The 12,763-nt window shown below is 38.3% G+C and overlaps 1 protein-coding gene across 28 annotated transcripts in view; it reads right to left on the reverse strand.

Annotated features, from left to right (window-relative positions):
• The window catches only part of HERC1 (HECT and RLD domain containing E3 ubiquitin protein ligase family member 1), a 285,017-nt gene that overhangs the window by 162,931 nt on the left and 109,323 nt on the right, over window positions 1-12,763 (reverse strand). For all 28 annotated transcript variants that reach the window (XR_010151727.1, XM_054667631.2, XM_054667632.1 and 25 more), the window contains exon 2: window positions 3,402-4,357. Coding sequence is in view for 27 of the 28 variants with exons in the window: in XM_054667631.2 (XP_054523606.1) it covers window positions 3,402-4,331 (930 nt within the window). In the remaining variant the exon portion in view is untranslated. The remainder of the gene's footprint in view (window positions 1-3,401; window positions 4,358-12,763) is intronic.

A 12,763-nucleotide genomic window follows, 5' to 3' on the forward strand; every position in this document is an offset into this window, starting at 1 on the left:
TTAATAACCATTCCTTTCCCCTAAAACCAAGCTGAGATTTAATTAAAATTCAATCTAATGTAGGCCTGAGGTGGCTTTGAGAGAGCTAAATTAAGTCAAACACATATTCTTCCCCAGAATAGATCTAGAATTCTGAGAAAAGCAATCTAGTTTTGTTTTGTTTTTTTTTTGAGACAGTCTTGGTCTGTCACCCAGGCTGGAGTGCAATGGCGCAATCTCAGCTCACTGCAACCTCCACCTCCCAGGTTCAAGCGATTCTCCCTGCCTCAGCCTCCCGAGTAGCTGGGATTACAGGCACCTGCCACCATGCCTGGCTAATTTTTTTATTTTTAATAGAGACAGGGTTTCACCACGTTGGCCAGGCTTGTCTCAAAATTCCTGACCTCAGGTGATCTGCCCGCCTCGGCCTCCCAAAGTGCTGGGATTACAGGTGTAAGCCACCACGCCTGGCCAGCAATCTAGTTTTTTAGAGGCATCTCTGCCCCAATAAGGAGCTACATTATAGGGCATGGCTTTAGAGAGGAAGGAGGGAGGCACCTCCCTGACTAGTGAATTTGCTATTTTGTCTGGGAATGAGAGGCCAAGTAGAAAGAAAACTGGAAATCCAGCAGTTAAAAAAAAAATTATTTTAGATCTACTTTAAGGTAGGCCTTCATGGAAACCCCATCTCTACTAAAAATACAAAAACAAAATTAGCTGGGCATGGTGGCGGGTGCCTGTAGTCCCAGTTACTTGGGAGGCTGAGGCCGGAGAATCACTTGAACCCGGGAGGCGGAGGTTGCAGTGAGCCAAGATCACGCCACTACACTCCAGCCTGGGCAACAAGAGCAAAACTCCATCTCAAAAAAAAAAAAAAGGAAAAAGGAAAAATATTTAAACTATCCAGTCAATTATCAAATATGCATACAAGCCTAGACAATGAGGCTAAATGGACACTGAGAAAAGAAATCTATTTTCTGGGGTACCCTCTTCCCATTAAGGAGCAATATTATAGAATAAGGCCTTAGAAGGTAAGGTCCTCGAGGAAGAGGCTTCTGCCTCAAGGTAACTAGCATTTTGTTCAAACACACCAATGGCAAACATTTAATCATATAACTATATTGTGCAATGATTAATATCTTTTTTGTAACAAAGGTAATGCAAAATAAATAACCCGTAAAATGAGGAATTAAGTGACTTCTTACAGAAATATTAACGTGACCATAAATACATTATTTTATTGTTTTTATATATATATATTAAATATATTATTTTAGGTCAATAAATCACTTTACAGACTTGAAAGGAGTATAACATAAGAGGATGTTACCAGAAAGTATTAAGAATCAGAAAACAAAGTTAGAAAAACATGTGCAAATGAGAGGATTTGAATATTGAATAAGAAAACACAAAGAGGCCTACACGCCTCCCACAGCTGGTCCCTAAAGCCTTTCCTAATTATTACATCATTGCATCCCTGGGCACCTCAAGTGAAGAACACAGAACCCATGTCAACATTCCATATCCCAAACAAAGCACGGCATGCTTTTCTTACTTATTTTTATGTAACAGTAAGAAATTCAAATTTTCATAGATCTTATGATCTAAAATCCCCAAGTACTTACCTATGATAAAATTGTAAAAAATGACCCAATATTTACCATTTAGTTCATAAATGCAAAAAGTAGGTGAAAACTTAAATGTCCCTGGTTTGAAAATAAATTCAACATAATTGGATTTTATGAGACACTCCTGTCCAAAAGCTTTCTACTTGTTGGGGGTAGGGGGAGACTTGAAATATACATATATCATTTATAAGTGACATTTTTAGTTATTTTAACTAAATAGATTTGTTGGTTGACATCTGGTAACAAAGGATACCGAAAAGACTAATCAATGTAGGCCGGGTGTGGTGGCTCACACCTGTAATCCCAGCAGTGTGGGAGGCCAAGGTGGGCAGATCACCTGAGGTCAGGAGTTCCAGACCAGCTATGGTCAACATGGTGAAACCCCGTCTCTACTAAAAGTACAAAAATTAGCCGGGCATGGTAGTGCACACCTGTAATCCCAGCTACTCGGGAGGCTGAGGCAGGAGAATCACTTGAACCCAGGAGGCAGAGGTTGCAGTGAGTGGAGATCACACCACTGCACTCCCGCCTGGGTGACAGAGCTAGACTCCGTCTCAAAAAAAAAAAAAAAAAAAAAAAAAAGACTTGATCAATGTAACCTAATTAAAATTAAGTCAGCTTTTAAGTGTTTGAGTCTTAATATTTTAAATTTGTATTTTATTTTTTATTTTATTTTATTTTTGAGACAGATTCTCGCTCTGTTGCCCAGGAGGCATGATCTCTGCTCACTGCAACCTCCGTCTCCTGGGTTCAAGCAATTCTCCTGCCTCAGCCTCCCAAGTAGCTAGGATTACAGGTGTGCACAACCACACCTGGATAATTTTTGTATTTTTATTAGAGATGGGGTTTCACCATGCTGGCCAGGCTGGTTTCGAACTCCTGGCCTCAAGTGATCCACCCTCCTGAGCTTCCCAAAGTGCTGGGATTACAGGCATGAGACACCGCACCCAGCCTAAATTTGTATTTTAACATTTGAATTTTTATTCTTGGTTTTCACAAAGGTATATTTCAGTCTTACAAATTCTTGAAATTGATTATACTACACTATTTTATTATTTATTCTTTAATGTTGTATCCAAGGTTATGATAGTCAAATAATTATTTCCTCTGACAACAGGCTCTTCACAGATCTTTCCTTAGCTCATCACTTCCCTTCATTCTGGTCTCTACTTTAATGTCACAACTCAGAGAGTCATTCCCTGACCACATTAACTAAAACAGCAACTTTTCACCTCCCAACCTCTGTCCTAAGTCTACCAGTCTCTATTCCCTTTCCCTATTTTTCTTCTTAGAAATTTTCACTACCTGAAATTATATATTTATTATCTGACTCCTCTACTAGGCTGTTAGCTCCATGGGGGCGGAAACTGTATCCTCAAGGCTGTTGCCCCAAGGCGTAGAATAGTACTTGGCATATAGTAAATGTTTAATATAAATTGGGAAAGATGAAAATAAGAGGTTTTTTTTTCTAAAGACCTCCTGATCACTAGCCAAAATCTCACATTTTTCATAAGTTAGCTAAAACATAAAGTTAGATGAATTTCCCTAGTTCACATGAGAATCCACAAAGCTAAAACAATAAACCTGACTCCTGATGCAGTAGTCTTAACACTGTACCAACCATATATTATCAACATGCATAAGTTTCTTCACTCCAAGTATATGAAATATTTAATTAACTCAACAATCACCAAAAGTCTCAAACCATTCACTATTACCACCAATTCATTAAAAACTGCATTGACTTTTCCAAAAACTATTATGAACTTTAAAGTTGACACTTATAGTACGTACCAAAGAACGCCTCATCTGCATTAATATGGTCATAAAGCAGTCAAAGCTGATCATTCCTTCCTGGCTTGAGAGTAGTTTGCTTTTCTCCATGGTGTGTACAACTGCTGAAGCCCCCAAAGCCATTTCTATCCATTCAAGAAGATATCGCAATGAGCCTCGTTGAGCTGCCAAACCAAGCAGCAACTCAGAAGCTAATCTACGACCTAAAGTGTCTGCCCCAGAATTAGGAATAGTGACTCCTTTAAGAAATGTTGTTACTTGCGATAAGCAGTCCAAGCCCATAGGAGGAATCTTGCTTTCATTTGCTAATGATAATGGTGGCAAAGAGCTCACAACTTCAATTGCAGTATGAATGACATCGTTGCAAAGACTGAGACCAGGTCCTGACACAGGCATCATCCAACTTTGTCTTAGAAGCGCAAATAATAAACTTAGACCAGTTCGAACACCCATTTCTATAAGTGCATCAGTGCTTGACCGGGGGCGTTCACTAACAGAATGGACATCTGCTGAACCAGAACTGCTCTCCGGAGAATGCTGCTGCTGCTTCACCTTGCCTTTGTCATGGTATTTATTAGAAAGTGCATAAAAGACACGCTGGAGTACAAGCAGTCGTTTTCTAAGTGCCCCAGCAAATGGGGAATCTGAACATACCATCTTTGCCAATGCTAGCTGGCTGCTAAGAAGGGCATCCAAATAGTGGTCCTGCTCATCACTTGAAAGAGACTCACGTTCAAAGTCTGGCAACTGTGGTCCTTTGAGGCATAAAACTTGTTGGGGCAAAGGTACTACTTCCTTATTGCTAACCAGTTTAGAATACAGAACAGCAACTCCCTCTCTTGTAGCAATAGATTCACTGTCCTCTGTAATCCAGGAGCTGTTCAAGTGTTCAAGCCATTTCAGCTTCACTGGTGGAATCATAGTTGCCATGTTGATTTATCCTTCAGCCATTAGTCCTGCAAAGGGAGAAGAGAAAACAGTCAAAAACATACAGAGGACTCATAAAATGTTTCCAAACTTTCATCTTACATTACAATTAATGATTTCAAACTGGTGAAATGCAGCCGGGTGCGGTGGCTCACGCCTGTAATCCCAACACTTTGGGAGGCGGAAGTGGGCAGATCACTTGAGGCCAGGAGTTCAAGACAAGCCTGGCCAACATGATGAAACCCCATCTCTACTAAAAATACAAAAATTAGCCAGGCATGGTGGCACATACCTCTAGTCCCAGCTACTTGGGAGGCTGAGGCAGGAGAATCGCTTGAACCTGGGAGGCGGAGGTTGCAGTGAGCCGAGATCGCGCCACTGCACTCCAGCCTGGGTGACAGAGCGAGACTCCGTCTCAAAAAAAAAAAAAAGTTTATTTTAAAAAACAGTAATTTCTTCAGATGTACCTTTTCCATTCAGTTCTGATTCCATTATCAGTGTAACAGTGGGTTCTACATGCTGATGACTCCCAATTTTTTATCTCCAACCCAGGCCTTCTCCCTAAATCCAAATTCATATACACAATTGCCTACTTGGCCCCTCCACATGGCTATCTAACAGTTTTGGTTATGGTTGGATATCTCAAAATTAACATATCCAAAACTGAGCTCCTATTCTACCAGTACCACCACCCCATCCAAACCTGTCCCTCCTGTAGACTTCTTTCTCTCAATAAATGGTAACTCCATCCTTCTAGTTCCCTGAGCCAAAAACTCTGGGACTCATAATTGTAGAATGGAACACCCACTTTGGAAAGGTGGCTGGCAGTTTCTCATAAAACGAAACATATATCTAACCCTATGACCCAACAATTCCTCTTCTAAAGATTTATCCAAAAGAAAACATAAGACCATAAAAATACTTCAATCAAAATAGTGGTTGCCTCTAGAGGGTGACAGCATGAACTGACTGTGAGGAGCATGAGGACACTTCTTGAGATAATATTCTATGTCTCAATACTGGTGTGGAATACACAGGTTGCGCATTTGTTAAAACCTAGTGGGCTGGGCACGGTGGCTCACGCCCATAATCCTAACATTCAGGGACGCCAAGGCAGGAGGACTGCTTGAGCTCAGGAGTTTGAGACCTGCCTGGACAACACAGTGAGATCTCGTCTCTACATAAGAAAATAAAAATTAAAAAACTCAGTGAAAGTGCACTTGAGATTTTTACATCTCACTGCATGTAAATTTTGCCTCAACAAATACTGAATAATGATATGCAAGCTGAAGTATATTTGAGGGAAGTAAACAGACATCTGTAGTTTATTTTGAAATGCATCAGAAATAAGATGCATTGACATATATTTTTTATATATACACAAAATTTTTAATTACAAAATATTGCAGGGAAGGTGTCTCTCAAGCAAGTCCTCAGAATGTCACTTATAATAGCTGGTAATAGAGAAAAACCTCAATCACTGAACGGAATTTAATTTTCATGACACAGGCAGATCTTCAAGAAAGCACTCCAATGATAAAGATCCCAGACTACAGTAATTAAAAGGAGTTTCTTATATCTCATTATGCCCTGGTAAATTCTAAATATAAAATCTGATGACACTTGCCTTCACAAGTTTATGATTACTATGCTTAATTCATCTTCCTAAGATATTTGTAAAGTATGCACTTAAGAGGGGGGAAAATCATGATCCTCCATCCCACCCTGACTTCATTTGGTATTAAACACCAGCATTGTACAGAGGACATAAAAGTGCCTTATTTACCTCCATCCCTTCCCACATAAGCCATATGTAATTTTGCTGTTTTAAATTTGGCCAGTTTGATAGCTGTATAGGGATATGTTGTTACTCTAATTTGTATTTCTCTGATTACTAATAAATCTGAACATCTTACGTTTGTTGGTCATCTGGATATGCTCTTCTGGGAAATATTTATTCATGCATTCTCCTATTTTGTTATCTTGTCAACTTGTAAAAGTTTTTTGTATTTTATCACAGTCTGTCCTCAACATTGCAAATATTTCTTCTAAATCTATCTTTTACATACACACAGATCTCTTATTTTATAGCTTCTGTTTTCCATTCTTGGTCAAAAGAGTATCCCTGCCCCACTCTCACACCCAGATTCCACATGAATTCTAGATTATATAGGTAATCACCTATACAAAACCACCTTGATATTCTTGAGATTTTTTTTTAAAAAACCTGAGTCTTTAGTCCATCTGGAATTAAAATAAATTCTACATTCATCTGGAAGTTTAATACACTCTATATAGGACAAGCTGAGTCCAATTTTATTGTTTCCAGGTAGAAGGCTAGTTATGCCACCACCATTTATTAAGTAATCCAGGACTTCTACATAGTTGAAGACAATGGCAGCTGCATAGCTATCTGCCCAAAATTTAAGAAAAACAAGAAGGAAAAATTAAATTCTACACCAAACCACACCTGTAGCATAACTTGAAGATACAGAATGCCAAAATAGCAAATAATTGTAAATAAAAAAGAGAAAAAGTCAACCAATCCAGGGTACATGCTTTCACCTCCATCCAGCCATAAGGCTTTGTGGCAAACAAAGGCAGACTAAGAAAAACTGCAGAAAAGACAGAGGAGAAAGGCTAGTGAAGGGGGCTAAAAATGATTTGGAGTGACTCCCAGAAAGATTAAATCCACACCGTATCTGAAAACACTGGAAAAGTATCTGGGCAGATCAGAGCACAGACTACAGGGAAGAGATTTTAAAGTACATTTAATTTAAAGCAGAAGGCACGGTTTAAGAGAGCAGGTGCAATTTAAAAAGACAAGTGTTAAATAAGCATTTGTTGAAATGCAGAGGAAAGAAAAAGCAAAAAGGAAGAGAAGCATGCTTTAACAACTGAGTGGTGAAGGGTAAAAGAAGAAAAAGGGGAAATATTTAGTGTCCTGCAAGGCAAAATAGACCCATAAAATTGAAGACAGAACAACCCTTTCCTCAAGTAAAACAAACAAAATTTCTGCTATTGTATTTGGACTTTGCTATATTGACTGAAGAGAATGCAATTAAATTAAGAATATTATAAAATACTCGATACCACAAAAACGAACATGAGAAAACTCAAGTGCATACAGAGCTATTGCAGAAAACAAAACAAAATTAAATTTTACATTTATCAATTGAGGGAAATTCCCTGATGACAACAAAGCAAAGTGTAAGTTAACAATCCAAACAAAATTAAATAAACTGAAACATATTATGATATGAAAAATCCTGAATCAAAAATTCAAAAACTGAAAGCAGAAATAGACAAAAAGAAAGAAAAAGAAGAAAAGGAAAGGAAGAAAGAAAGGGAAAGAGGTAATTGAACTCAGGAAAGAAATATGAAGAAAGAGGCAAAATTATCTCAGCAATGAAGAATGAATTATAAAAGTGTTCAAGGAAGAGTAGACTCAATGACATAAAGAAAAATAAAAAGGGTGAGAGAAATAATTAGAAAAAGATAAGAAAAAAGAATAATATTCATATTATTGGATTACGTGAGGAAGAAAAATACAAAACAAACAAAAACAGAGCTGGTTTTATAGCTACAATGCAAGAAAACTTTCTAAAATAGAAAAAATATCTGAATCAACATACAAGGTACTTGAGAAAATTAACCCAGACAATCAACTCCAAGAAATAGCCTAGTAAAACTATTATATTTCAAAGATAAAGATAAAATCCTAAAGACCTCCGAGCAAAGAGATGAAATTACTTTAAAAAGCAAAAGAATTAGCCAGGCATTATTTTAAAACAAAATAGCACAGCCACAGCTTTTATAAAGCAAAAACTACAGGAGATGCAAGGAAACATAAATAGAAACACTAATAACGTGAGACATGAATATACCACTCTTAGTACAAGATGGATCAAGTGAACAAAAATAAGAAAACAGAAGATCTAAACAACAAAATAATTCACTTTTCCACTAATAGGATCTATTTCTGGATTCTCTATTCTGGTCCACTTGTCTATTCTTACAACAGTGACTTGATTACAATAGCCTTATAAATGTATAAATGTTCTGATGACTGGTAAGGCAAGTCCCAAAAGTTTAAGATGATTTTATTCAGGCCAGGCACGGTGGCTCACGTCTGTAATCCCAGCACTTCTGGAGGTCGAGGTGGGAGGATCACGAGGTCAAGAGATGGAGACCATCCTTGCCAACATGGTGAAACCCCGTCTCTAATAAAAATACAAAAATTAGCCAGTAGTGGTGGTGCGCGCCTGTAGTCCCAGCTACTTGGGAGGCAGAGGCAGGAGAATCGCTCGAACCCGGGAGGTGGAGGTTGCAGTGAGCCGAGATCACACGACTGCACTCCAGCCTGGCGACAGAGGGAGACTCCATCTCAAAAAAAAAAAAAAAAAAAAGATTATTTTATTCAATTATATGCCATCCCTTCCAACACACTATTGAGGTTCCAATCTGAATTGCATTAGATTTATGTACTTTCAGAAAATAGACATTTTTATGAAATTTGTTCATCCAAGGACAAAGTATGCCTTTCTATTTGTTCCTATCCTATTTTAGATTTTCTTCATATAAATCCTGTGCTTTTCTGTTGATTCTTAAGTATTTTTGATTTTGTGATTACTATGAATGGAATTTCCTCATTTCCATTTCTGGTTAATTACTGCTGTCTAGTCATCTGGGTAAATCCATATATTTTCCAAAATTATACAAAGACAGAACAGGAAATGAATCAAAGAAACAGAGGCCATCTAACAACAGGAAATAAAGAAAACAAGCAAGTATTAAAAAGGTAAAACAGAAGGCCGGGCGCGGTGGCTCATACCTGTAATCCCAGCACTTTGGGAGGCCAAGGTGGGCGGATCACGAGGTCAGGAGATTGAGACCATCCTGGCTAACACGGTGAAACCCCATTTCTACTAAAAATACAAAAAAATTAGCTGGGCGTGGTGGCGGGCACCTGTAGTCCCAGCTACTCGGGAGGCTGAGGCAGGAGAATGGTGTGAACCCAGGAGGCGGAGGTTACGGTAAGCCAAGATCGTGCCACTGCACTCCAGCCTGGGCAACACAATGAGACTCCGTTTCAAAAAAAAAAAAGGTAAAACAGAGACTAAAGGTTAGCTGTAAGACCGAGCACAGCTACTACATCAACATCTGTAAAATTCACCTATTAAAACCAAAAGATAAAGACTGATGTGAAATAATAATAACCTATATGCTAACTGAATAAAACATATATGAAAGTAGTTATGGCCCAAAATTTATAATCTCTGCTATAAATTAAATGTATATAACTATAAATCTAATAAGTAAATCATTTTTTAAATGTATATCCTAAGTGATGGATCTAAAACAAGTGATTTCAAAATGTTGAAGATAAAATGTAGGGTAATGATATAACAAACAAATGCAAACAGAAAAAGTATCATCTATTAGGTAATAAATGGGACAAAAAGGGTTACTTGGTAATGATGAACAGTATAATCACTAATAAAACTGTCACAAACAGTTTTATTTTACTACAAGCAGAGTTATAAAACAATGAAGCAGAAACCACAGAAAATATAGGAAGAATGGCAACCACAGTAATAGAGACTTAAATACAGCCATACCTCATTTATTGCACTTGACTTTACTGTGCTGTACAGATACTGCATCTTTTTTACAAATTGAAGGTTTATGACAACCCTCATTTAAGCAAGTGTATTGGTGCCATTTTTCCAAAAGTACGTGTTCACTTCATGTATCTGTGTCACATTTTGGTAATTCTTACAATATTTCAAACTTTTCATTATTATTATAACTGTTATGGTAACCTGTAATCAGTAAGCTTTGATTGTTATTATTGTAATTGTTTGGGGGTGTCACAAAGCACACCCATATAAGATGGCAAACTTAATCGATAAATTGTACGTGTTCTGACTGCTCTACCAACCAACCATTCCCCAGTCTCCCTACCCTTGGGACTCCCTATTGCCTAAGACACAACAATATTGAAATTAGGCTAACTAATAACCCTACAATTGCCTCTAAGTGTTCAAGACAAAGGAAGACACCATGTCCCTCACTTTAAATCAAAAGCCAGAAATGATTGAGTTTAGTGAGGAAGGCAGGCCAAAAGCTAAGCCTCTTGCGCCAGTTAGCCAAGTTGCAATGAATGCAAAGGGAAAGTTCTTAAAGAAACCAAGAGAGCCACTCCAATGAATACATAAATGATAAAGAAGTGAAATCGCCTTTTTCCTGATATGGAGAAAGTTTAAGTGGTCTGGATGGAATATCAAACCAGCCACAATATTCCCTTAAACCAAAGCCTAAGCCAGACCAAGGCCCTCTCTTCAATTCTATGAAGGCTGAGAGAGGTAAGGAAAATGCAGAAGAGTTTGAAGCTAGCAGAGGTTCACTCATGAGGCTTAAGGAAAGAACCTGTCTCCACAACATAAAAGTGCAAGGTGAAGCAGCAAGTGCTGATGTAGAAGCTGCACAAAGTTATCCAGAATATCTACCTAAGGTAACTGATGAAAGTAGTTACATTAAACAACAGATTTTCAATGTGGACAAAACAGCCTTCTATTGGAAGATGCCATCTAGGACTTTCATAGCTAGAAATAATTCAATACCTGCCTTCAAAGGACAGGCTGAGTCTCTTGCTAAGGGCTAATGAAGCTGGTGGACTTAAAGTTGAAGCCAATGCTCTTTTACATTCTGAAAAACCTAGGGCACCTAAGAATTATTATAAACCTACTCTCCCTGTGCTCTACTAATCCAACAACGAAGCCTGCATGACAGCACATCTGTTTACTACACAGTTTACTAAATATTTTAAGCCCACTGTTAAGACCTACAGCTCAGAAAAAAGTTTCCTTTCAAAACATTACTGTTCACTGACAATGCACCTAGTCACTCAAGAGCTCTACTGGAGATGTACAAGGAGATTCATGTTGTGTTCATGCCTACTAAACACAACATCCATTCTGCAGCACATGGATAAAGAAGTCATTTCTACTTTCAAGTCTTAGTATTTAAGAAATACATTTTGTAAGGCTATAGCTGCCACAGATAGTGATTCCTCTGAGATCTGGGTAAAGTCAATAGAAAATGTTCTGGAAAGGATTCACCATTGTAGATGCCATTAAGAGCATCCATGGTTCATGGGGAAACGGCCAAAGTATCAATATTAACAAGAGTTTGGAAGAATCTGATTCTAACCCCTACGGATGACTTTGAGAGGTTCAAGACTTCAGTGGAGGAAGTAACTGCAGACGTGGTGGAAATAGCAAGAGAAGTAGAATTAGAAGTGGAGCCCGAAGATGTGACTGAATGCAGCAATCTCATGATAAAATTTTAACGGATGAGGAGTTGCTTCTTACGGATGAGCAAAGAAAGTAGTTTATTGAAATGAAAGATATTCCTGGTGAAGATGCTGTGAATATTACTGAAATGACAACAAAGGATTAGAATATTACATAAATTTAATTGATAATGCAGTAGCAGAGTTAGAGAGGACTGACTCCTTTTGAATTTTGAAAGAAGTTCTACTGTGGGTAAAATGCTATCAAACAACATTGCATGCTACAGAGAAATCATTCATGAAAGGAGGAGCCAATCAATGCAGCAAACTTCACTGTTGTCTTATTTTAATAAATTGCCAAGGTAATCCCAACCTTTCAGCAACCCCCATCCTGATGAGTCAGCAGCCAATAACATCAAGGCAAGACCCTCCATGAGCAAAAAGATTACAACTCTTTGAAGGCTCAGAGGACTCACAGCATTTTTTAGCAAAAAAAAAAAGTATTTTTTAATTAAGGTACATACATTGCTTTTCTAGGCATAATGCTATTGTACACTTAACAGACTACAGTATACGGTACACATAACCTTTATATACACTGAGAAACCAAAAAAACTGTATGACTTGCTTTACTATGACATTGGCTTTACCGTGATTTATTTGCTTTACTGTACTTTTCGCTTTATTGCAGTGGTCTGGAACCAAACCACAGTATCTCTAAGGTATATGCCAGTACTTGACAAATAAGGCAAAGTACAACGGTATATAAACCACCAGTCCTTAAATCTACTGGTAGACCATGAATTCCTTTGAGAATCTGATAAAAGCTGTAGACCGTGACTCCCCAAAGAATAAAACTCATGATCGGGCCGGGTGCAGTGGCTCACGCCTGTAATCCCAGCACTTTGGGAAGCTGAAGCGGGCAGATCTCGAGGTCAGGAGATCAAGACCATCCTGGCCAACATGGTGAAACCCCGTCTCTAATAAAAATACAAAAATTAGGTGGGCATGGTAGTGGACGCCTGTAATCCCAGCTACTTGGGAGGCTGAGCCAGGAGAATGGCTTGAACCCGAGAGGCAGAGGTTACAGTGAGCCAAGATCATGCCACTGCACTCCAGCCTGGTGACACAGGAAGAC

The sequence above is a fragment of the Pan troglodytes genome, chromosome 16, assembly GCF_028858775.2.
Source record: "Pan troglodytes isolate AG18354 chromosome 16, NHGRI_mPanTro3-v2.0_pri, whole genome shotgun sequence".
Classification (NCBI taxonomy): Eukaryota; Metazoa; Chordata; class Mammalia; order Primates; family Hominidae; genus Pan; species Pan troglodytes.